At 35.8% G+C, this 27,945-nt stretch overlaps 1 protein-coding gene across 3 annotated transcripts in view; it reads right to left on the minus strand.

The window, feature by feature from the left end:
• TRPS1 (transcriptional repressor GATA binding 1) overlaps positions 1-27,945 on the minus strand; it is a 257,738-nt gene that overhangs the window by 156,216 nt on the left and 73,577 nt on the right. For all 3 annotated transcript variants that reach the window (XM_060611181.3, XM_060611177.3, XM_060611180.3), the window contains one exon: positions 20,347-20,950. In XM_060611181.3, coding sequence (XP_060467164.2) covers positions 20,347-20,950 — 604 coding nt within the window. The remainder of the gene's footprint in view (positions 1-20,346; positions 20,951-27,945) is intronic.

Raw genomic sequence — 27,945 nt, forward strand, 5'->3', positions numbered from 1 at the left:
GAATGGGAAAGAAAGGGGAAGAACGGGAAGGGCATTTATTTACTGAGATGGTGCCATAAGCCATCACTAGCCTTAGAATATTTACAGGGCCGCCTGGTTTTTGCTCACTTGGGGAGAAAGGAGAGTGCACTTCTCTGACATGCAAATCCAACATGACTAATTCATTAGTCATTTTGCAGTGGTTTGTAACGTATCAATGAGGATACTGTGCTGTTGTTTCTAACTGTGGTCTAAGAGTGAAGGTTACAAAAATAAATACAATACATGCTTTTGAGAAAGACATTATTCTGTGTCTGAAGCACAGACCTCGTTGTAGAATCTGGCGAAATCAACTAAATGGGTTTCATCAAGTACCACATCTAAGAACGACAGCCCCTCAACAGGATCTGAAATGCTAATTAATGTGTGTTTGCCAATCACATTGTAAGACCCTCGGGTTCCAGGTTGTTCTAGATTTCTCAATTGGATCTCATGAGTTCCTCTGTAAAGAAATATGACACACTACATTTCAGTAACGATAGGGGGGATAAGTTGGTATACCAAAGTTTAACAGAAACGTCTTAAGTTCCAGATCTTTAAAAAAAAACTGCACAAAAAAGTTTAGAAAATATAGTTCAAAACAGTACTTATTTTAGACTACAAAAGGATTGTCTTAAATATCCAAAAAAACTGTAAACCTACCTGCAAAAAGCTGAATGCAAAGTTTCCAAATTAAAAAAAAATAGTTCTAAGAAATGATATACTATGTGTATGATTTCAGGATCTGTCTCATATTTTCCAATGGAAATAAGCTAACGAGGTGCCCAACCATCCTTTAATTAGGCCAATGCACTCAAAATCTGTCATTTCAATAACTCAAATGCACCAACAAAACGATATGAACATAAGCAACACTATGGAGAAATTCTAAAGTTTCCACACCAAACCATCTTTAATTTGTTAAACCAGTGAGCTAAATTCACTGAATCTAAGTAAAATTGTTAAGTATATCTAATTTAAGCCAAAAAAATCCGAGACTGTCATTTCAAAACATAATTGTTATAAAGTTATTAATGTGATAGTTTAATATTAATTTTTTCATACGGAGTGTTAGAAGTCTGGTAGGTATTTTATATACACAGCACATTTCATTTCAGACTAGGGACATTTCAAATGCTCAATGGCCACATACGACTAGTTACTGACGGACTGCGCAGTGCCACTCTAGATGAACTGCTTGCGCATTGCTTCACGACTCTAGTACTTTAGGAATGCTGTGGCTCCTTGGACCAGACCTCCTATTCTATCTCTCCTCATCTAACCAAAATGCGGCTCAGGCATCATCTTCCCCAGTAAGTCTTTGTGGACCTCCCAGGCCAAGACAGCTGTCTATACTGAGCACTTCTTTGGTCTTACACTTTCTACTTTGCATTAAAAATCATCCCATTAGGCTTATGTCTCCTCCTAGACTGTGTTCAAGGGCAAAGACTTTATCTTATTCATCGTGTACTTCTTAGCACTTAGCACAGAGCCCAATGCACAATGGGAACTTGCTATACAATCTTTGAACTTAACTAACTGTGTTATTTGGGGGCAACTTAGTCAACTTCTCTACACCTTACGTTCATTAAAATGGAGTTGCAGATGCTCAGCCTTACAGTGTTCTTCAGAGAATTAACTGAAATAATGTCTATGAAGGTGGCTGGCATAAATCTGGACATGTAGCAGTACTATCTTTTACCGTATTTCCTCCCAGAAGGCAGAAGCCATTTCTTACTGACCCTTGTACTACCGCAACCAAAAGTGACATGCCAGCCATGTTTTATGGAAGAATTACCAATTAATTTGAAAAAAAAACCCGGTTTGTCCAAATTAATACACATATATTATATATACATGCATAGACTTTTATATGCACATGCATATGTGTGATTGATTATATTTCACATTATCCTTAATGCCTAGATGATTCTACATTTTCAAGATTTTAACGAGACACAAATACGGCATAATTATAGACTTTCAGTAATTATATATCAGCATTTTATCACCATAAAAATAGATAACCTCTTTTTCTTCTTCCTAATCTTCCCAAGATTAGATTTTTAGAATGTAACTCACCATAAAAATATTCAAAAATGAACACTGTATTAGAACTATAAATTGTGGGGTTTTTTTAAATTTCTAATGAATTTATCTGAAAAGTTGATGTTTAGCAATCTAATTTCTGGTATAAGATATAAAAAAATACAATTCCACTAAAATAAAGGCATCAGAAAGGTTTTCCCATAAATGACTACTTTAGGAAAAAAATCTGTAATTAATGGGATCAAAATTTCACATTGCTTCACATCTCTAAACTGATATATAAATTTAATGATTATATAAGTTGAACCATAACAGCAAATGTGCTCCTTTTACTCACACACATCAATATAATCCCAATTAAAATACTTTGTAAGATTGCCTACAGTATTTCAGATCGAAATAGCTTCTACTGAAATAGACTTTCCTGCCACTCTGATTTAGCATCTCACTTTCCCTTATCAGCAGATGGTAAGCCAAGTACTATTTAAATCCATATGTCTTCCATAGGCATAGTTCAAATACTGAATAAAAAGATGAACAAATGTTTTAGAGCTAATCAGATTAGCCTCTGAGTAAAAAAAAGAAACAGTGGAGTTTCATTTCCTGCAAAAGACTTACTACATCACCTTTGGACGACTGAAGGAGATATGTTTCTGTAAACCACCCAAACAAAGTAACTGTTTAGGACAAGATACAGCAAAAGACTTTCTTGACTGTGATTATGTCTTCACGAATCCTTCCTCTCTGCATGGATTCCAATCCTGAAGGGCCATGAATCTGGTACCAGGGGGAAACCATAGTGCAGGCCGAATTCAATATCCTTAACACTAAGAACAGAGTAATTCAGGAAAACAGGAATTCTAGCTTCCTTTTGCACACAGCTAGACCCTTTCTCTCTCCTCTTCCTCCACCAGTTTCCGAAAGGGTCAAGAAAACAAACAAAAACTCCACTGAAGAACAAAGCTCCCTGCCTCCATAGAGTTCAATTTCACAGATACAACCTGTACCTTTATTCATTTCTTCTAGGCCAGGAGATGAAAATGATGAGGTTGGGTTTGTAGTACAAATAACACATGAATTCCTGGGTCTGCGAAAGCTTTCTCTGAGTTTGTCTCTAGCACGTTAGATCGACCAATACCTTTCTGCTCTTTGTATCACCCTTTCCAGGCTGGAAGCCTTTGATTCCCAGACTTGGTCATATGATTATTGGGATAAACAATCCCCTTTCACATTTCCTCTTATCTTGCGCCTAGAACTCTATGTTCTAAAAGATTCTCTTCCTTAGAAGGCAGCAGTACAGAAATATGGTGAAACTCTCTTCCCACATTTTAGATCAAACGGTGTTGATCATGCTCTATAAATTGGAAGCTGTGCATAAAACTAATTACTTCAACTGAAATCGAATATAGGATTACTTTTTTAAAAGAATTTACAAAAAAAATGGATATTGGATTCGTGATTTAACAAAGTAAAGATAAACCTTTCAGGTTTTACTGGAACTCTTTTAAAACCTAGAAACACAGTGGCAGATTACTTCTCTAGATTCCTATATTAAAAAAATTCTGTGAGCCTTGAGAAATCTCTGCTTTACCAGAGCCCCCCCACTAAAAATTTCAAATTTAAAAATGGTCTAGTAAAGCTCAAATATTTTTAAAATTTGTAGGTGAACCCAAAATTGCTATAATTGATTTTTTCCAGAATAAGTGACTCACTAAATAATATTATACTAAATAATATTATACTCTTATTAGAAAAAACTTGCATGTAAGAAATAACTCATCTAATCCTGTGCTCCTAAACAACATTCAAATATAAATCAGTCTGTAATAAACTATGTAGTTTGTATAAACTATGGTAGAAAAATTACAAGCAGCAGCACTGCAGTCTCATGACAAAAGTAAGATATGGTTTTCCAAATTTTTGTATAAGCACACACATCCTCATAGAATTCTAGTCAACTAAAAACGTATCGATTCTAGACCTCCTAAAAGATGAGGAGTGTAGCAGAGCCGATGAGAAATAGAAATATAAAAATGGCACAGTCCTTCTCTCTCAGGAGGTCACACTCTATTATGAGAGAAAAATTCACAAATGGCTAAATTATTAGACCTGGTAATTGCTGTTTTCCTCCTATCTTTGCTCTGTTGTGCCTCAAACTTGTCCAAATGCCTGCCCCCTTGCTTCAGAGGAAAAACCCCAAACACACACACACACACACACACACACACACACACACACACAATGCCCCACACATGTACTTCAAAAAGTCTCAATTTCAGCCCCAGGGAATATCATAAAAATCCCACTCATATCATTGCAGGTAAATTCATACATGAAATTCATAAGGATTAGAAACTACATGGGTACCAACTCCATCTCAGGCCAACCTGCCATGTTTTAAGACTCATCTGCTTTATTAAAAATAGAACAACTAAGGGGAGCCTGGGTGGCTCAGTCAGTTAAGTGGCCAACTTCGGCTCAGGTTATGATCTTGCAGTCCTTGAGTTCGAGTCCCGGGTCAAGTTCTGTGCTATCATTACAGCTCAGAGCCTGGAGCCTGCTTCAGATTCTGTCTCCCTCTCTCTCTGCTCCTCCTCTATTCATGATCTGTCTCTGTCTCTCTCTCAAAAAATAAATAAGCTTAAAAAAATAAAAATAGAATAACTGAGACTTTTGACTGATCCTAAATATGGTGCAGTTGATTGTCCTAGAAAGGCAGGACCAATTTGGGCTGGTAATAAAGATGGATAATTAACTAATCTAAACCTGTGAGTTCAAATATAAACCTCAACTGTATTAGAACTTTACCTATCTCAGAGACTTCTATCCACCTATAGTTAGTTACCTACCATGAAGCAAGTTAGATTAGATCCATAAACTCATGATTAGAGTTCATGGTCCTGCAAGTTTGGGGAAAAAAAACATTTTAAAAAAGAAGTCTAGATATAAAAACTTGAAAGGCTTATATTAAATAATGGAAATTGGTCACTTAAGACAGCTCCTTTACTTTTCAATGATTATGCTGTGTCTATAGAGAGTTTTTGAACTTAACTGCCAAAAATTCTGTGATCATGACACCACGCACTATGGCTGATTTTTAAAAACACATTTTAATTTGTACTTACTAAAATAAAGTGAAATAAAAACTTACGATTTTTCTTAATATTAAATCAGTCAATAGAGTATCGAAAAGGTATGTCTATCTCTCAGATCCAAATTGTTTGCAGGAACTGAAAGCCTTGAAGTTTAGAAGATTTTAATCAGGACTTCCATTAGCCCCCTACCAACATCTCAAAGACTGTAGGAATACTAAACAAAAGGGAAAGCAATGCTTTTAAAACGACTTAATGTAATACAGTATGAAAATATGTAACAGTTTTAGCCATTAAACAACAGGTGACATACTGCAAGCAAGGATTTCTCTTTTCTCTCAGTGACAAAATAAGACATTAAATAGGACATGAAAATGAGCCCACAGATTAAATCTAAGAGAAATTATTAGTGATTAAAACAGAACATTACATAAAACTAAAATACAATAGTTCTTATATATAATGAATCAATCAAATTGGTATAGTATGAATGGCATGTTTTTAAATGGTATTCAAGAATATATTTTCATTTCTATTTGAAAGTAATGGCCCTAAGTAGAGTTACTTTAACTTATATTTGAATAAAAGAGTAATTGACACGCATATACTATATACATATTTATATAAACCATACATATTTATTTTTTAAACTTTCTGAAACTTATTCACATTAATTAATGAAATTATTAAATTCTTACTTCAGACTATGATTAAAATACCCAACTCTTCTCTCAAACTTACTCTTTCCTTTAGGTTTTAATAAGACTCTTGAGGCATGCATGGTTCTGCAAATTTCTAAATCCTAGCAATTAAAAAAGATTTTCCCATGCACAGAGGATCTTAAAATTTAGTCTCATAAACTTTCACTCTGGGGGAGGGGGTGCTCACCCCCTATTCTATCATTTTTAGCTGGAGTAACACAGCTCATCTTCTACTTGTATGCTCTTTAGACTTCGGGATTGACTCTTCTTCAAGTTTTCCAAACACCAAAGTTCTTTTTCATTTGTTTATTGCTTGTACCCCAATAATTCCCTATTTCATCCATCCCCATCTATTCAAACCCCAACCCTTTTCAAGAATCACCTGATAAGTAACTTATTCCATGAAGCCTTCCTTGATGGCTGAATTAAGCAGGGGTCATTTCTTCCTCTAAAATTTCTTAAATACATAAAATAACCACATTTAATTTATTTCACTCAATAGCACTTGACGCTCATTTTCTTATACTATAGTCATTTTTTCTGAACACTATCTCCCCCAGTGTTTCCAAATGACTTGAAGAATCAGTGTCCATAGCATGCTCACGTTGTTACGACTCCTAGAATATTTCGTACAAACAAGGCTACCAATATAACCTCTATTAAATTAATGTCAAGTAACTTAGAAGTCAACTCCCACATTTCCTATAATTGATGTCATTTCCTGTGATCCATTAGATATTTTCATCTGAATGCCTTGCAAACTTGGTAGGTTTTAAGACTAGTTTTGTTAATTTACACTTACAAAACAGTTCACTCTAGGGTTTTGCTAATGACACTACCATTTGGTCAAAATATATATATATATAAAGAATGTGGACTTTAAAGCCAGTATAATGGGCATGATCTAGTCTGACCCACTCACTAACTACCTGGGTGACTTTGGGCAAGTGACTTTAACATCTATGAAACTCTACTTCTCCTATAAAATAAGATCACAGGTGGAATCTATGTCATGGGGTTATCGTGAAGATTCAGTGAGTTACTACAGATAAACAGCAGGGCTTGACCCACAGTGATTATGAAATGCTAACTATTATTAGACTCCTCTTCCAATCTCTGAGCCTCATGTATCATAACTGCCTTCCTCTTGGTCACCAACACATGTAAACTCTTAGAGATTTTACATCTAGTATATCTATGGAAATCATTTCTCATTTTCACAATCCTAGCCTGAACTCTTTGTTACTCATATAGTAATATTAGCCTACTAATTAACCTCTCTCACCATAATTCTGGACATCTACCCATACCCTTCCAGTACCCTACGTAAAATGCCATATTAACATTATTAAAGACTTGATCAAATTATCCTTGACTGCACATCTCATGATGGTCTCTATTTCCTTGTGAAATAAAAATTTTTAAATAATAATTTGAGGAAATTTCCCTAACCTATATGCCAAGTCTTAGCTCCCCAAACTACACTGCACATACCTTCTGGTCAAACTTTTCTATTACCTATATCCTAAAAGTTCCTTAAGCTAACCTCACATTGTTCTAATTACATAGCTTGCTCCATGCTGTCATATTTGCCTGCTGAGAGTCTAGTCTTTTTCTTAAAAACCAGCTCAGAAAACTCTTTATGACAACTTCCTTTATTTAGTCACTTAACTGAATATGATCTGTTCCTCTTTAAACACCCAAAGAGTGCTCTTCTCTCTACTTGCCCCTTTTATGGAAGTCTTATTTATATTATGGTTGTCCATATACCTGTCTTGTTATCTATACATGACTGTATAATACATGAGAGCAGGAATCCTGATGTACTCATAGTCATACCCTTTATAGGGTCTTTTATGGTTTCTGAAACCTAGTAGGTGCTAAATTATTATTTATTGGATGACAAGAAAAGTTAGAGACCAATATGTCAAGGAATGATTCTACAGAATTGTCTTCTATTTTGGATTTCTATTTTTTTCAAGCCTTTTTATATATATTTTTATTTATTATTTTTTAACGTTTATTTATTTTTGAGAGAGAGATTGTGAGCAGGGAAGGTACAGAGAGAGATAGGGGAACAGAGGATCAGAAGCGGGCTCTGTACTCACAGCATAGAGTCCAATTTGGGGCTTGAATTCACAAACCATGAGATCATGACCTGAACTGAAGTCGAACCCTTAAGCGACTGAGTCACCCAAGTGCCCCTTTTTTTTAAATACTTGTTTTTCAGAGTAAGAGAGAGAGAGAGAGAGAGATACAGAGAGAGAGGGGGACAGAGTATTTCTTTCAAGTCTTTGGGAGTCTAGGTTAGTTTGGTCTAGTACACGTTGGTTCTTTGAAAATAAATCTTGAACCCAGATGAGTATTAGCACAGTTAAATTTAGATACAACCAAATAACGCACTTGAATCTCCCAAACCAAACAAACAAAAGTATGTTTTGTTGAAGTTTCATGAACTAGAATACAACTAGTCTCTAGTATTATGAAAGGACTTCGCATAGCGCAGTAAGATGCTTGGAAAAGCAAATGAAAAGAGACTGGATTTAGAATGGTTTTCTACACTTCCCTTTAACACCTGATTTTCATTCTTACTTTATAATAAACTATGTAAATGACCTTGAGTAACTTAAAATAAATTCAAATATTTAAAAATAGAGTTTGTGTGCCAAATGCTTCACTGAGTAGGTATTAGCATCAACTTAATGTGATCACCAAAACATATTAACTTTAAGAATGTTTGGAGACAACTAAATCCCTTCAGTAGTATATACATACCTTATCTATCTATCTGTCTGTGTGTCTGTCTATCTTTACCTTGTAAGACTCATTTCAGTATACTATACTATCTAAATAATCTTTGAGTACCAAGGCAACTAAGGAATCTATCTTTCAGCTTATGAAAGTGAAACCGATTACCTTATTATTTCTTTGTTGGTGCTTCAGAAATGCACTTTATTCACACCGTATTAACTTTTTCCCCATAATAATCTCTAAAGTTAACATTAGGGTTTCTATTACTTAGGTACCACTGTGAAGTAATTCTAACTGATTACAGTCAAGAAATGATACTATTTATCCGTTTCCCAAGAGTACATATACATAGCCTGGTAATGTGACTTATACTTGCCAATAAACTCTGGTATTGTGTCATCCCACAGAGGCACCTGATTATATGAAAATCTATTCTAACAATTTTAAGTTGCAAGCAAGATATGATTATTTAGCTACATGGATATTCAATACAATACTATTTATAACAGCAAAAACTAGAAATAACTTAAATGTCCAACCACAAGAAATCAATAATCATCTTTTCTAGTACAACTAGTACAACATATAGTGAAAAACTATGAAGTCAATAAATGTGATGTAGCAGAATATATACTGATATGGAAAAATGTTTACAACTTATTATAAAGCAAAACTGAAGGTTATTTGATAAAAACCTGTAAATCTTTGTTTGCATATATATATCTATGTGCATAGGTGTGTGTATGTGTGTGTGTGTTTGTGTGTGTGTGTGTGTGTGTGTGTGTGTGTGTGTGTGTGTCAGAAAAGGATGCACGGAAGTGTTGAATGGCCATTTTCTCATCTCTGCTTATTTATATTTTCCAAAATGCCTACAAAGAACAGATATATTTTAATGGGAAAGAAAAGGCAAGAAATACAATTTAACATTCTTTTCTCTCTTTGTAGGCTTTTCCTAATTTTTTTCTCCATTGCATCCCTAGCCTCACTCTAGAGGCCACCTCCTCTCCTGAAACCCACAGGAATCAAGTGGAAATACGGTCATTTTCATCATGACCACCGACACTTCAAGCAAGTCATATATGAATAATGGGATACCAACTCTGAAGGAGCATAAAAAATCTAAGATAGGTTTATAGTTTTAAGATTTCAGTGGGACACAACTGAATTATTCAAATCCATTAAACACAGTTTGAATGATTCACAGCCAATTTTATTTTTATAATTGTAATGAAACAGCTGGGATTAGTCTATTCATGGACTCATAAGAAATTTGCACCCCACCTACTAAAATTAGTTTCTGCATCCAAAATTCTGATTTGAACATCTGACTGTGAACAAAACAGGCATCATTGCTCAATGCCAAGAAAGTGAGGAAATAGACTTTAAGCATATCATATTCTTACAAGAATTATTTTATTTCCATTGTGCATACTTCCCTTTATCATCATTCACAAGCAGCCCCTTTAATAACATGATTCTTTGAAACAAATTTATTTTGAAAGAATGAGCTTTCTTATACAAGATAAGCTCAAAGAATACAATTGTTGAAGATTTCAGACTATCTTGTGATAGTGTTTTTTTGTTTTTGTTTTTGTTTTTTTTTAGTAACATGGATTCTCAGCCATTAGAGGGAAATCTGATTTGAGAACATGTATATCAAATATTATGTGACATCTCTTTGGACACCAGCAGTACAAAATCTAAAATACAAGATTTTAGTCTGAAAGTTGCCTCAGGTGTCAATTCACATATTTGGAAGTTTAAGGTCTTAGAGAAAATTGACTTGGCCCTAGAATTTGCAATTTCAAAAGATGAGTAACTGTATACTTCAATCTCTATAATTTTCCAAAGGAAACAGTGCACAAGGATTGAATGACTCAGTCAGGGTCACACTGCTAGTTAGTCACAAAGTGAGTCTAGAATACAAAGCCTCCTTGCCTCCAAAATCCAGTACTCTTTCCACTACATCACAAGGGAAGAGTAAAAAAACTACATAAAATCTAATTTTACCAGAAAATAAAATCCAGTCATGCTTGAATCACAGCTAAAGACAGCCTATTAAAGGTGGAACACACCCACCTCCAAATCCAACTGTAACCTCAATGGCCTAGACATCCTACTAAAGGATATCTAAAATAATTAAGATATATTTTGGAGTATTCAGAACTATTTAAATCACATATGTAATTGAGGCAAGCTCTAAATTTCAGTTTGATCTTACAAACCGTCCTATATTATATATATATATTATATAAATATATATTAAGAATATATATTTATATAATATATATAAACATATATAAAAATATAAATACATATATAAACATATTATATATATACACACACACACACACACACACACATATACACACACACACACACATACACACACATAAATTATAGCCTAAAATTTTGATAGCCATAGTAACTGGATAATCTGTACACCAAGGATCGCCTATCTAGACAATCCACATTTTAAAAACCTCTAACTTTCTTTTGAATAAGTTATATAACTCAGGATAAATAGATGGATTTTCTTGAATTACCATGTTTGAGGTTATAAATTCTTGACATTAAGAATAAGGTAAAACTCCTAAAATATGGGCAGTATTGCTTCCATTGTACCAGACTTTGCAAAACAGATAGGCTTCTACAAAGTTTTAAGTCTATAAAAGTATTTTCATTTTTTAACGTACTAGGAAAGAAAATTTTTTAAAAAACAGCAAGTAATTATTTTTAAGTGAATAGCTCTCTCAAATGTAGTATTTGTACATTTTCAAATTCCCATAGATAAGCTTGACTTAAACTGTATATATAAATGACATCATATATGTTTTCCTAATGTCATTAATTGGTAAGAACAGCCTGAAACTTATTTGTGGCATATAATCAGCACAACCTCAATGCTAATTGAGAAAGTATGCTTGTGCTCCTGTCCTTTTAATATTTTATTAAGATACAATAAAGAAATAATGTTATATCTGACATTCAAAAAAGCCTATAAAGAAAATACTTTCTAATGGGATCAATATAAATATTTCAGCAATAAATAGAAATGAAGATCATTAAATTCCATATTTTGAAGAAAAAATATTAACTTCTTCTCTGCTATATTCCTTTGAAGCCCACATCATTACCCACTGTATCTACTAAACAACCAAGGAAGGTAAAAACTTTAAAACTGGGTTGAGAAATTGTGAAGCACAGCAGAACATTGTCCAGAACAGAATGAAACAAAGAAAAAGAGAGAAATTTCTCCCCTGAAAAAGGCAGGCCTACCTGAGTCTACTGCTTTCACTTAAAACGCATGACTCAAGTCTGCTTAAGAAAATGGGTCCTGCCTGAAAACAAATTTCTCTACAAAATAAACTATGCTGCATATGTAAGCATATCATCCCACAGCCCTGGCTATTGGTCATTTGTTATATACCATATTTATGATAAGAAATAGCTCTTAAGGATTATTTGCCTTCTCCTTAACTACCTGCATTCATTATTAAATAAGTCAGTTTACAATTTAAAATTTACTCCTACATTTAATATTTCTAGGATGTTACTCTCTACACCTTATCTATGAATGAATTCATTTTATATATTTTTAAATGACACACTTAGAGGATGGTGATTTGGACACTGAACACTATTTGTCATCAGGCATGTATTTTCTCATTTAAGTAACTGGAATTGTAAGAAACTATCCTAAGGAAATGATGAAACAATAAAATAATACACACAAGCACATGCATCAAAGTTTCTTTATAAGTAAAAATTGGAAGTTGCCTAAATGTGTATCAAGAGAGGATCTTTTGAGCACATTATGATATGACTATTTCATAGCAAACATGGAGGCAGTAAGCCAAATACTGTGGTTTATATTTGTTGTTGGGAAAGATATCCACAGTATATTAAATAAAAAAAGAGGATTATAAAGGAGTGAGACAATGACCAAATACTTGAATAATATATGTTTGTATGCATATAAAAATAAGTTAGAAGCCAATATATGAATAGAAAAGTATTTAGGTTGGAACTTATGAGCGGTTTCCATTTTCTTTAGTGCTCTGTGTGGTAATAGAGATATACTTCTTTTTTGAAAAGCATGTATCACTTGTGTAATTCCAAAAAGCAATTTTTCTGTTTTGCACACAAAACATATAGTGTCTGCTTAGATGGAACAAATCATTCTGAAACTGCAGAAAGTCATCCAAGCATTTATTAACAGACCATGGAGAATCAAAGGAGGCCATGCAATGCTTAAGAGCATGGACTACAGTCAAACTGCCAGCATCAAAATTGCATCTCTGCCATTGAAAGTGGTGCAACTTCGGGCAAATTAATGAATCTCTCTGCCTCAGTTTCCTCATCAAAATAAAAGGGATAATGATAGCTTCAAACTCAAAAGGGTTTGGTGAGGATGAAAAGTTGTTAATCTAATAATAAAACTAATGGAAAGGCAGTAAGCTTTTAATCCTAGAAAATGAAATGCTAAATTACATGGAAATCACGTAACTATAAATACCCATCTACATTAATAAAATTCTTTATTTTTGAATGCTTTCATGTACAAGTGTTGTTGTAAAGTAGTTCCCCCAGGTTTTGTCTTCCTCCTCAAGAATTCACACTGGGCATTAGGACGTATTCTCGTGCTAGCCACTACATCACCAATGAAACATCTAAAGTCAAGTCCCCGAGAACAGATTATTTTATGGAACATTTATCTACCAAGACTTTTTTCATGATTTAATGTAAGTCTTGAATGCCAAAATATAAACACCATGTCATGCTACAGGCAAATGCAATTCAATACACCATACTGTCATGGATCTTACCATTTTCCTCAAACAAAATACTGTGCTTGTTAAAAATCTATTTTAAAAACCTTTGCTGGTATCCAAATTCTCATAAAGGTTTGACTTTTTTTAAATGTTAGTAAAATTATAAAGTATATCTTGCCTATTAAAAATACATCTATATATCCTTAGCTATTTCTGGTTAATCATGATGTTACAAATAGGTAAATTTCCAGGGTATAAAATGGTTCACCGCTTTCATAATTAATATGCCCACATTAAATCTAAATTAGGAAACTATCTGTTTAAAGAGGAATGTTAACATGCAAAATTATACACAAGAGCTATCTGATCATTCTGACATTAGTAATGATACCAACCACTCAATTTAACACATCACAAAAGTCCTGTATTTATAAAAACAAAAGATTCCTTTGCTTTACTCCTAATCATTAATAACAAAAAAATATATGCCTAAGACCAAGTATTGTGGATTTTTTTCCAAAATAAAGTCATCTTATGGTTCTATTTTATTTCTGTCATAGTTAATCACAAACATCTATAAATGAGAATGTTGCTTCACTGAAATGAAAGAAACAAGTTCTTCAAACTTTCCCAGCGGCAGTATTCTGTGTATCAAGCTTCCTTGAGTTAACTGGTAGACCATTCTAGTAATCAATGTCCTTTGTGTAAATACTTAATGGAAGTTCTCTAAGAGAGTCAAAGAGAAAAGAGAGTAAAGAATATGACAATGGGAACAATGTTTACTTTTTTGTTGGGAGCAAATAATACACAAAAATCCAAAACAAAAAAAACTTTCCTGTCATTTTAGGTAATCACCACTTAGTTCAATCCGTCCATCAAATTGGACTTTGCCAGAAAAATACTAGATTTGCATCAAGGCTATGTAGCTCATGGCTGACACACTTTTGAATCATTCTCCATCTGTTGCTCCTGAAACTTGGGCCACCTTCTGTATGCTCTTCATTTCCAACATCTAAGAAAGAACATTCAACAATGGGTTCCTTTTGAGGCCCTGTTATCTCCTGACTCATGCAGTCTGTGAGAAAAGGAAACCAAGCAAAAGATAGTTATACAGGAAATAATTAACAGATACTGTGCTGAAGGATACCATTTCACAGTGACTACAAACTCACAGCCCAATTCACTAAAAGATACATCTGCTTCCCCTGCTTTACAAACTTGGGCCAGCAGAACTCTGCCAGACTTCACAAAAAGCCTATGTTACAAAAAAGAAAAAAAAAATGTGCTCCCAAAAATACCTGAACCAATGGAACTGACTTATAAAAAGAAACTGGAATAGTAAATCCCATTGGTCAAGTCAATAAAACCAGACACGTATGTATCAGATTGGTCTTAGTTGTGATCTAATCTGTCAAAAATGAGAGAGAGTAAGTGGAGGAGAGGGGCAGAGAGAGAGAGAGAGAGAGAGAGAGAGAGAGAGAATACCAAGCAGGCTCCAGGCAGAGCCCAATGGGATCGTGACCTGAGCCAAAATCAAGAGCTGGACACTCAACCAACTGAGCCACCCAGGTACCCCAATCATACCCTTTTCTAACCGGTGAACAACAGAAATTCATCTATGCAGAGCAGAAGCACAGAGATATACAAGGATTATTAATCTCTAGATATAGTAAATGGCTTTTAATATTTTATTCAAATATCAACAAATAAAATATCAAAAATTACCAAAAGAGAAAATTTATCAATGTGGCCCAAAAGCAACAATTTTACAACCAGTGATTATGGAGATGTACACTTCCCATTTTTCCTGGTACAGTCTGTTCTCTTTGGTATTACAGAGATCTATATGGAAACGTTCAAATGGAGTTAGAAGAAATCATATGTACATATGTCACATCACTGCTACCTATATGTATCTGAAAAACTGCTTTTATTTTCAGTAAACATGAATAAAAAAAAAACAGTATCAGGCTTTTCCCTTGAAATCATCTTTAGTTAAAAAAGTTCCTGCGATCTTCTGTCACTGGTTGTAAAGGCATTCAACGCTGTCACTTGTTTGAACGTCTGTTTGGCTGCCAATGGACCGTCCCCAAAAGAACATTTTTGCATCTCAATAGACTGTCCAGTATCAACAATCTTTAAACTATAAATTTAACACCACTGAAGCAAAGGGGAAATAACATCTACTTTGTGCTGTCTTGGTATCATATTTACAAAACGAACAAACAATCATACTACTTTGCACTTATCTAGAACCCTGCATCTGAGGATCTCAAATGGCTTGACAAACATTAATTAACTAAGCTGCACAGAACTTCTGTGAGGACAGCAGCCATTCTAATCCCAAGAGTGAGATGAACGGAGATCCTGGGAGGCCCTGCCTTTGACAGTCAGCGCCCAGCTTGGAACTCAACTCCCAGAACTTGGAACAGATCTCCCAGAGCCCATGGCTCAAGGTCTCTGCGAAAACCAAGTGGTGCGAAACGTACACGTTGAAACGGACAGACTTCCCTAAATAAATTTACACTGGAATCTAGAATCATTTTCCCCCAGACGCATGAAGAAAGCAGACTGATAACTAGGGTGTCTGAACCTACAGAAGACTTAGGAGCCGATAAGGTATCTATCTGACTGCAGACGTTTACCTGGATGTTGATCTGCCACGAACTCTCCCTACAGATTTACCATCTAAACTCAAGTTAGCCTTCTGCATTCCATTAAACAAAAAAATGCATTTGATATCGGCAAAATCTTTGTGAAGTTTAATGGCAGGTGTTTTGTTCCTATTACTATGGTTATCAGTTACAAGCTGTAACTTGCTATGTTATAAAATCCAATCTGAAAAGTCAATTATAAGAATAAGATCTGGTATTTCTTATTCAGGAAATCATAGGCCTAATACAGTTACATTTCTATGAGTCTGTCTACAAAATGAATAAATAAATACCTTTGTGTAAATATACATCATAGAAGAAATTGGCCAGAAAAAGGCACATGCCTGTATTGAGTTCTGAGTACACTACACTGTTTAGTTTAAAATGAGAAAGGAACAAGTTGAATATTTAAAACCAATTAACTTTTGCTTTTAGCACAGAAAATGTTAAATATGTTAACCTCTTCACAGAACCAAATTTTAAGTTTAAATGAAAACATTGCATTTTCAAAACATTTTCAGGAACTTATTCATGTTTATAAGATCCTTCTAGAAGTTTTAAAAGAGTAACAAAGTCTTCATATAAACTTGGACTATTTCTAGCAAAGAGTATAAGGCTTTCATGTTTCTTCCTACTCATAAAAAAAAAAACAACGATTTTACAGGAATATTATGTATTTAATACACAACAAAAAACTCATTTTCATAAAGCAATTTAGAAGATAAGGCTATGTTAACATGCCCCCTGCCATCCTCAAAGCACAATGGTCCACACAGACCACATATACAATTTAAAATGTTTTGTAACAATATCAATTCCATACTGGTAACAGGGAAAAATAAAAGATATTCACCAAATCAAAATATATGTAAATGACCTGCTATCGAACACAAAACTAAAAGCCAAATGCTTACCTAACCTACATAAAACAAAACAAAAAGGAAAAAAATGAAGAAAATTAATGAGAGAATATTTTGAAATTTTAGTTCTCTGTGATTCTTATATCTCCTTCCTCACTTTGAATACAGCAACATTTCATAACGAAACCAGTTAAAAACATGTATCAGAAAGACCAATATCCTGAAAGCAACATTATAACTACAAGCTTTGTGAATTGCCCTAAATTCATTCAGCCTGCTCTTTAAAAATGTTTCCACTATTCACCAGCATAGGGTTGGAACTATTTTTTTTAAGTTTATTTATTTTGAGAGAGTGCATGGAAGGGGCAGAGAGAAAGAGAGAGAGAAAGAGAGAGAGACAGAGAGAGAGAGAGAGAGAGAGACAGAATCACAAGTGGGCTCTGCACTGAAAGGGCACTTAAAGTACAGAGTCCGAAGCAGGGCTTGAACCCATGAACCATGAGATCATGACCTGAGCTGAAATCAAGAGTCAGCCACTTAACTGACTGAGCCACCCAGGGGCCCCTGAACTATTTTAAATTAACATTCTCTGCTGCACAAACTTATCATATTTAACTCTTGTTATCAATCTATATAGTCATCAAAGTTGCTAGTCAAGTTTTTACTTTTAACATTAGAAACTATATGTATAATGTATTTATAAATATACTTACTTTATTAAGGCTATATTGTATACACTATTAAACAAAAAAAAACCTTTTAAAACCTATTTTCTGTTTTTCAAGTTGCTTACTACTTCTAAATAAACATGCCAGATAGCAAGATAATTCCAAGTTCCATTCTATTTATACGCAAATATGAATACTACATTCTGCAGGTATGCATTTCCACAGACAACTGTATTTTCATTCAAAACATGTAAACTATTTGCATATTTGTATGGTGTATTTATAAATTTTTACAGGACACCTTCACTAATAACTAGACCTCTACAATTACAAAATTAAAGCGCATTGTTTTAATGATGGCAATACTCTGCTGGGTTTCTCCTTTCTGATAGCAGACAAATGAATTGAGAAGCATGTATTTGCTATAATAACTCGGCAATAGCAATTTCTACCCCCAAGGTAGAATTCTTGTCAAATTCACAACCAGAATGGGCTCTGCTTCTTAACTCTTTTAGACATCTTAAAAAGCCAATCAGCCCAGATATGTGTATATTAAAAAGTTGTAATTCACTTAATACACTAAATACTTCACAAATTAAATTAGCTACCCTTCCTATTCCAAATATCCAATAAAACTGGTGATTTCCAAAAGCAATATCCAAAGACAATGAAAATATAAATTTTAAAGAGTCAAATTTTACTAAAGTCAAGGAAGAATGATCCAAGTCTTTGTGTGTGTGTGTGTGTGTGTGTGTGTGCGCGTGTGTGTGTGTGTATACATATATATACATATATATATATAAATATATATATATATATATGTATATAAATGTAATAGATGATTGCCTTCAAAAATCATAAATCCTGCGGTTAGGAATTTGATTATCTGTAGAACATGGTGAAGCAACGTCTCACCAAAGATTTTGTACCTCAGCAGCTAACGTGGAGGAACTAAAGAGGCAGTTGCGATGATGCAACAGAAACTTGAAGTCAGGGAATTAAGGAAGTGGAGGAATTGAGAAAAACAACTTTACAAAAAGTATTATCATACCCAGTCTGCTCAAAAAATAGACTGCTCTTATGCTCAGGTTTTAGACTTAACCCCATAAAAAATTACTGATCATTCTAAATTCTTCGTGCATACAAATGGTGGCAGAAAAGGAATATTCCAGAAATAATCTAAAAGAGTCAACCAATCTGGTATCCAATGAAGATGTCCCAGATGAAAACCATTTTAAAAAGGGAAAAAAAAAGGGTTGGGGAGGTCTAGCGATATGGATGTCAGGCACCCATTACAACACACTCTCCGGATGCAGTATGAAATTTAAAAACGTAAGACCTATCATTCCTGCCTTATAACCAGAAACCAAACACCACTCGAGACCAGAAGAGTCCCGGCACGCTAAGAAAATCATGCACATTTACAATTGCAGCTCCACCATATATATTTATCGGAAAGGAGCTCCCTGAATTGAATGGCCTCTTGAAGGGCACAGGCACTGTTTCTCTTCTTTTTAAAGTTACTTATAATAAACTTGCTCCTTCCTTACAGGAAGAATCCTTTGTTTCTCCGTGTACAAGGGGCACAGGCTCTTCTCCATTCAAGCCCTTCTCTTGGCTCCGGGGCATGAGTGCAGCCAGGAAAGGGAATGGTTTTTACAATTAACTGTACACCTCTAAGGCGCATTTCTCCACTCCACTAGAGAAACTTGAGAAGCACAGATAGGCTGGAGAATCTGCAGGAAATGAGAGCACAGTGGTCAAGCAGACCCTCGAAAGAGAACGTTTTCTCTGCAGAATCCATCCAGAGAGACCTCAGTGGTCTCTGACCTGCAGGTCAAAGCATTGGGCTGGCTGAACTCTTATTTCCTAACTGACTCTTTGGGGAAGGTTAGCTGGTTTCTGATCCTACCTTCCAGGCACGGACAAGGCTCCAAAATCATGTAGAAGGCTTTAACCTTGCTCAGCGTCAAGGTGAAATGTCAAAGTGGTGGTGCCTTAGGCCAGAAGCATCACTTACTAAGTACCCATGAATTTTCAAAATGTAAAATATTTCTTGACACAGCTACATAGCATGAAGAGAGAGATCAAGGAAGGATCTTATCCTTCTCAGAGGTTTTGTGTTTCTGCATGGGACTGTGCCTTTCTTCCTAAAAAAGCCTGATCATATAACAATGCATGTTTCTTTTTTTTGGATGCTCTTCACACACCATTCACACTTAGGTCTATCTCAACCCCCCTCCCCCTTTTTGGTAACCAAACAACAACAAGCATTGTCATTTGTACATAATTATACTGTCAGTTTTAAAAAACATTTCTGTATTAGCATCTCACCCTGGGCTTTGCATTCCCAGTGATTTAAATCTCCGCTAATTTCCTTGTTAACCACATACAGTGTCATGCCACCTTAAAATTTAAAAGTCATTTACTTATTTTAACGTAACAGATGTGCAATCTTCTGGGATTCCGAACCTCCCTTCTCCAAATGCGGCCTCACTGTTTTGCATAATCACCAGGAATGATTAGCCAACATTCAATCTGAGCTAAGAGCAACGACAAACAAATGCCTGCCCACCACTGTATCAAGTGTGTGAATTGTACACATAAACACACATGAGCTCCTTTCCTCCACTTCGGCCTTGTAGGTATAAATCCCCAGACTGAGACACATCATTTAGTTTTAGCCGGAAAGACTAAATGATACTAAATGTAGAGAATGTGTGTTCTCCCGGTTTTCCTTCAAGATATGTGCATTATTTAAAAATGAAACCTTCCTACCCGTAACAGGGACTGGGATTCATCCTTGGACTTGTTTTCTCCCGATGCAGGATACTGCTGGGTGAGGGGCCCGGACTTCTCTCCGCCAGCTGGCACCCCCTGCAGGAATCCCTTGGTCTCCACAGCCAGGCCATATATAGGTCGTGCCAGATGGGCAGCTTCGACATTGGGGCTATCCCTTAGAGTCTTGGTCTGCTCTTGGGTGCCGGACACAGGCGTCAGAAGCCCCAGGCTTGCCTGAGTATATGAGGGGCTGCCTCGCAGGATGTCTGCCCCTCTCCAAGTCATGTTTCGAAGGTCATCGCTTGAACTCTCGGTCCAAACTTTCTCCTTCAGCCCGTCCTTGTCTTCCACCTTCTCCCTCTTCACCACACTCTCAGAAACTGGCTCTCCCATTTTAGAGTCTGGATTGAGCAGACTGTAGACCTTGAGGTCAATTTTGGGCTCCTCCTTAATGGCGGATACGGCATGACCGTCCTCTTCGCCGTTGGCTGTAGTGATGTCCTGTTCCTGGCAATGAACAGTGTTGAAGTGCTCCAGTAGTGACTGAGTATCAGCAGCTGTAAAACTGCACTGACGGCATTTGTAGCAGCTGTGTGCTCTCCTGGAGAAGAAAATAGTCGTTAGAAATCTAGCATTCGGAAGGGCTTTTAAGAAAAACAGTCTTTAAGCACCTGAATTTTATCTCATGTAATGTAATGAGCAGAGCAAAATTCACCAGTCCCAACACCCAGAAATTGGAATGTAATTCACTGGTATTTTTGTCTTTGTTTTTTTTTATTTTTATTTACTTTAATTTTTTAAATGTTTTATTTATTTTTGAGACAGAGAGAGAGAGAGAGAGAGAGAGCGCGCGCGCGCAGGTGGGGGAAGGGTAGAGAGAGAGGGAGCCAGAGGATCCAAAGCCGGCTCCATGCTGACAGCAGTGAGCCTGATGGGGCTCAAACTCAGGAACCTCGAGATCATGACCTGAGCTAAAGTCAGACGCTCAACCAACTGAGCCACCAAGCCACCCCTGTCTTTTGTTGTTGTTGTTTAGTATTTATTTATTTTGAGAAAGAGAGAAAAAGGGAGAGCGCCTAGCCCCACAGGGTTCCATCTCACAAACCATGAGATGACTGGAACAGAAATCAAGAGTCAGCCACTTGGGGAGCCTAGGTGGCCCAGTTAGTCAAGCATACAACTTCAGCTCAGGTGATGGGCATAGGTCATAATCTCATGGTTCATGGGTTCAAGCCCCACATCAGGCTCTATGCTGACAACTCGGAGCCTGGAGCCTATTTCAGATTCTATGTCTCTCTCTCTCTCTCTCTCTCTCTCTCAGCCCCTCCTGTGTGCTCTCTCTCTCTCTCTAAAAATAAATAAACATTAAAAAAAAAAAGTAGGACGCTTAACCAACTGAGCCACTTAGGTGCCCCTCACTGGCTTTTTTGATTCTATATAAAGAATGTGACATTCCCTTTTGTTATGTTAACAATTATAGGTATACACACAGGTACACACTGGTGTGTACACGCTCTAGCCAATTCACATTGAAAACTGGTTGGTTTGTTTTATTATTGAAGGACTTGCTTTGTCATTTTACTGTAGTTGGATAATTATCAATTCTACATTTTTAACAGATACTTATATATTTTTACACTGATTTCATCAATGGACTTTTCACTTTCTATTTATTTAAACTAAACTGATGTGTTTTCATATAAGTACATCTATATATGCATCTCTAATGTTAAGTGCTTTATACAGCTTTTATGTGTATTACATTCTACCTGATTACAATGTTCTTTTCTTTCATAAAATTTAAATCAATTTAGACAATGAAATATGGATGACTGAGCTACATAATCTACTAAATAAGATGTATTAGAAGCTCTAGATTTTTTAAAACAAATTCTATGTATCTGTAAGAACTTAGGAACGTTCAACACATTGAGTGTCTTCTAGATGCCATGCAGCATGATAGATGCTGTATGGGTATATTCATTAAAGGAGAATGTGTAAATGTGCGTTTGTGTGTGTGTTTTCTTTCTAAAGGGCATAAAACAAAAGAACTTATTGTTGAATTTCATAGCATCCTCTGCAACTAAAGATGGAACACTGTCATATTAAGACAACTGTGTGATTAACAAAGAACAGAGGCCCTGTACCCAAAAAGGCATACTGGAAAGGTACACAAATGACTTGGATAAGGCACACTTTTTTAACCATAAAAACTTTGTGTGGCTTTTTAAACCCCATGAGAGACACTTGCTACTTCACTGATATCATGTATTGACAACTTAAACTAGCAAAGTAAGTTTTGAGAGCTATTACTTAAAGCTACTGAAAAACATGTACTTGTCTATAAGACCTATAGATAATCATCACAAAGTACTTTGCCAGGCACTGGGTACACACTGGTGTATAGAAGACACATAGTCTTTGTTTACTTGGTGTTTAGAGTCTAGCCAGGAAGGATGGCCTTCCCCTTAGACTATAAATACATATAAAGAATAATACGTTCTAAGAATGAAAGCGATAGGATGGTAATGGGATTGATGGGCTGCATAGGGTAGTCTGGAAGAGAAAACCAAAGGATGAAAAGGAGCCATTCTTGTTGCAGGAAGAGGAAGGACAGAAGCACATCCTAGCAAGTACAAAATACTGAAATGAGGCCACTGCTGCTTTAGAGGAATAAGTAACAGAAAGTATGTCACTCAACAAGCTGGAGGGGTCATCTAGAGATCTGAAGACCATGGTAAGGAGGCAGATATCTTCAGAGGCTAAAGGAAGCAATTGCAAGGTTATAAACACAGAAGTAGCATGGTTAAATGTATGTTTAAGTCACTTTGGGACCTTAACAGTTTCTCATTCCCTTATGAGGCCTGTCTGATGGATGAAAATCCAAAAGAATGTTCATATTTTATGGAAGCAAAATTCAGAGGTATTATAACATGTAACGAAATGTCACCCAGTATTTGTTGAGAGTACTTAATGCAATACAAAATGATCTTCTTATTGAAAACTTACATTTGTTGAATAAATATGGATATTTAATTTCCAATTTTTACAGAAGATTGTTTTCTATCTTTTCTACTATTTTTATTCATTGTTTAAGTAGTAAAAATAAAATAAAAGGAACTACAACAAAGGTAAATAATTCCATGATGAACTGACCATTAAAAATACAATATTAAAATTAATTTTCTCAAGTGAAAGAAGCCTAACCCTTAAGGAGAAGATGTCTGTGACCAGGAGGAAGAATCTTGCCCCTGAGATCAAGGCCAGAAGAACCCTATAGCAGGATTAAGATCACAAAGGACAAAAGACAAGACTCAAAATCTAGGACTGGGAACCTATGGAAAGTTTAAGTAAAGAACTTTCCTACCAAAACTATATTCAAGTATGACCAATACTTGATAAAATTCAGATAAACTTGATAAAATTTTACCAAAAAATTGTTACGTTTACCAGGCTCAATCATACAAAGAAAAATGGATGTATCAGAATGGTTAAAGGTCAAAACATACCCAGGAAATACTCTACTGAAGATATACCACATAATCTACTAAGTCATGAAAAACAAACTTCAGGACGCACGTTCGCAAGCTCTGATCAACCTTCATTTCTAGACAGTTCTAATGAGTTAGCCACCCATTACATCAGTAAGTTTATGGTTTCCTTCATGTGGTGGGGTCTCTGCTTGAAATCTGTGAAGGGATCCCTTCCTAAAAATTAAGACTATAAATTGCCACAGCTACGTCTACCAAACCTGGTGTTTTATACAAAACAAAGTACAAAAAGTATTAAAAAAATTCCAAAGTAAAAAAATTCTAAAGAACTATGGTAATGTTATTTCAAGAAATAAAGACAATTAATTCTAGAGCAACAGGAAGGAGAAAGTACCAACACACAATAGAAGAAATACAACTTCCTAGAGCACCATGCAACAAAATACTTTAAAATATTTTAAAACAAAATACTTATTGGAGAAGCAATTAGTCCACGTAAGAGTATACAGACTCTAGAATCTGAATGCATGAGTTTCAATCTTGGCTCTGTATTTTACTCTATGTGTAACGTTAGATAATTTACTAAATTTGCCCCGATGTCTTCATTTGCGAAATGAAAATAATAGTGGCTCTTCATATGGTTCTCAGGAATATTAAGTAAATAACACCCATAGTAGGTAAGTAAATAAGAGTTAACTAGTATAAATCCTAAAATTAAATAAAGCCCCTCTCTTCTGTGTGAATCTGCATTCTTTACTTTTGTGCAAAGGAGTTTAAACTTACAAACTAGCATTTTGGTATCATCCTTTTCCACTCCCCTATATACCTTAACCGTGACAAACATCATTCTTAAAACCAAGCTAATTTCCTAGAGGAGCCTTTGCTTTAAGACACTGACAGGTGGAATATATTCTATGCCTTTTCTGCTTCACCTGGTGGCGTTCACAGGCCTGAAAGAATGAGGAGTTTAGTAGTCTGCTTAATTGTCAAGCTGCACCCTCTTTTCATTAATAGACCCAGAATCTTAAGACTCTGAATAACAAAGATAAAAAGAATATTACCCGTGTTTTATTAAAGTCTTAGGAGGTAGAGATGCCTTAAGGATTCATTAAGGTGGTTGAGAATCATAATATATCTCAGTAATTAAGATTATGTGTTTTCAATATCTACTTATTCTGCAATCTAGAAATGTCCTTCAGTCATACTGTTCCTCCACCAAATAAAGACAGTACATCCAACCCTTACCCAATATTTGACGGGTATGTCCTCTTAAATATACCCAGGCCCTGGGGTCCCTGCCCAGGCAATGAATTTATCACAAAGTATCATCCTCAGAGAGGGTGTCTGGGGCTTCTAGGTTTTCTGATTCCAAGTTCCTGTCCCCAAAGGACAACTCCCTCAGTCCTTGCAGGTCTCAGCAGAGCTATTCTGAACTGCCCCACAGAGGAGCTCTTGATCTGACTGTTCTGGGCAAAACCTTCCTTGAGGCAGGTGCTGGAGGCTGTCAGGTAAAAGTAAAAACCAAAAACAGAAACAATAAAACACACACACACACACACACACACACACACACACACCCCAAAACAAAAACAAAGAAAACCAGAAACTGCAGAGATAAGGTATCAGTGAGAACCAGGTTTTATGGTGAAAATGCACTAGAAAAGGAAGGATATTAAAATAAAGTTGTGATAACAAGATGAACTCACACACCTTATCTCCTGAAAAGTTCAAAGCACTCACACATAGCTGATCTCACATTCCATTGAAGTATAAAGCCCATTTTACAGGTAACTGAACAGGGGAAACAGTAACCTGAACATTTTTGTTTACATCAAGTCAGGAACACAGGGCCTCTCCTTTCCAGACCAATGTTCTATTTTTCTACCCTTAGCTGCCTAAATTTTTAACTTTACACAGAAATAAATGAAATTATTGGTAATATGGAAAATGAAAATATGAGAGGAAGGGACCCTGGTAATCTGACAGCAGAAGACTACACCAATGGTTTACAAAACAGGCCGTGCAGAGCACTGCATTAAGGAGTTTCTTACCAGCATAGTATGCAAGGCACCTCCCCTTGCCCCACTCAATCAGGATTTCCTGGACATAACCTGAGAATCTGAATTTTGAACAAGGTCCCCAGGGGACACCAATACAGGGACTGGTATCTAAGAGCTACATTAACAGATACATCGTGGTTCTCAACAAATTAATGACAAGGCATCCCCAAACCCCTAACTTTAATGAAACACAGGTAATGTCCTTAAGATTCTGGGTGTAACAACTATTAATGAAAAGAGAGCAAAGTTTGACAATTTGACTTACTGCTTAAGTAAACTGCTAAACAGGCTCAATCTCTCAGGCCATTGAACACAACTAGGTGAAGCAGAAAAGGCGATTTGCTTCACAGTACTCTAGAGACCTGAAGGAGACTTCTTTCTCCCTGTACTATCAGTCTTAAATATAAGATAGAAAATAGTTTTAAAAGACAACATGGCTCTACTTTCAAAAGCTTAGAGAAATATAAAGTTTTTAATAACCTACACTAACCTCTAGATCAGTGTTTCTTAAGCTCTAGCATGCCTAGGAATCACCTGGGAACTTGTGGAAATCCAGATTCTGATTCTGAAGTCTGGGATGGTATCCAATATTCTGTCTGTATTTCTTATAAAATCCCAAATGATTCTGATGCTGTTAGTCCCCAGACCACATCTTCAACAGCAACAGGGGCACCTGGGTGGCTCAGTCGGTTGAGCATCCTACTTTGGCTCAGGTCATGATCTCATGGTTTGTGGGTTCGAGCCTCACACTGGGCTCTGTGCTGACAGCTCAGAGCCTGGAGCCTGCTTCAGATTCTGTGTCTCCCTCTCTCTCTGCCTTCTCCTGCTCACTCTCTCTCTCAAAAGTAAACAAAACATTAAAAAAACACAAAAGTCACAAAGTCATGATCAGAAATAACTTCAAGATGGGTATTAGTTTGGAATAAAGTCTCAACACTTGGCAGAACATTTTCAAATGAATTCTACATAATTAGCAACATCATCTTCCATCGTAAAGCACATACAATATACTACCCACCTCTGAGAGTCAACAGTAACAGCTTTGGAAGTTAAAACTACAAATATAACATTGTCAAGCATAATTCCCAAACAGTAATTTTTCTTTTTTCTTTTTATTTCACTGTTTGGGGATCATCTTTCACTATTTTTAGTGTGAGGTCATTTATATACATTATCTCTCAACATATTCTCATCCCTTCTTCATAGGATGAGAATCTGAAGCACAGGGGCACCTGCATGGCTAGTCAGTTAAATGTCTGAATCTTGATTTCAGTTCCGGTCATGATCTCACGACTCATGAGACTGAGCCCCTCATTGGGCTCTGTGTTGTCAGCTTGGGATCCCTGCTTGGCATTTCTCTCTCTCCCTCTCTTTCTGCCCCTCCCCTGCTTGCACACCTTCTCTTTCTCTCAAAATAAATAAATGAACTTTGAAAAATTAAAAAAAAAAGAATCTGAAGCACAGACAAGACAATTCACATAGAATAACATGGAGACGTGACACAGTATTTAGCTTTTGTCCGTGGGTACTCTTTCATGCATGCTGTTTGGTAGTTGATGCAATGTTACTAGCTTATTCAGGAATTAGTTCCTGAAAGATGTGCACATATTCTCTGACATGTGTCATTCTCTCAATAATAGCTGAAAAGACCTTCAACATAATGCCCATAATGCCATGTCCACTAAAAATAAAAACAGATGATTTAACTCGTACTAGAAGACACATTACTGAAGAATAAACGTTTAGTCACTATGAAGATACATGAGTTTGGACTCGCCTCTAACCTACAAAATGGATTAATCTTATCAACATTAATATGAAAACCTCAAACAAGTTCAAGGAATCTTCCTTGCATTTCCCAAGATCCACGTTCTCATCCATGAAGACTTCCCTAATGACTAAACCCGAGTAAATCCAGCATCGTCTGATCTACTCTTAATCTCTGTTTTCTTCTGAGGACTTTTCCCACATTGCCTTTTATTAAAATCTTGTGGATGTCTTACTTTACAGTTATATTGTAAGTGCCTTAAGGTCAAGATCAAAGT

This window comes from Panthera onca, chromosome F2 (genome assembly GCF_046562875.1).
Source record: "Panthera onca isolate mPanOnc1 chromosome F2, mPanOnc1 haplotype 2, whole genome shotgun sequence".
NCBI classification, from domain to species: domain Eukaryota; kingdom Metazoa; phylum Chordata; class Mammalia; order Carnivora; family Felidae; genus Panthera; species Panthera onca.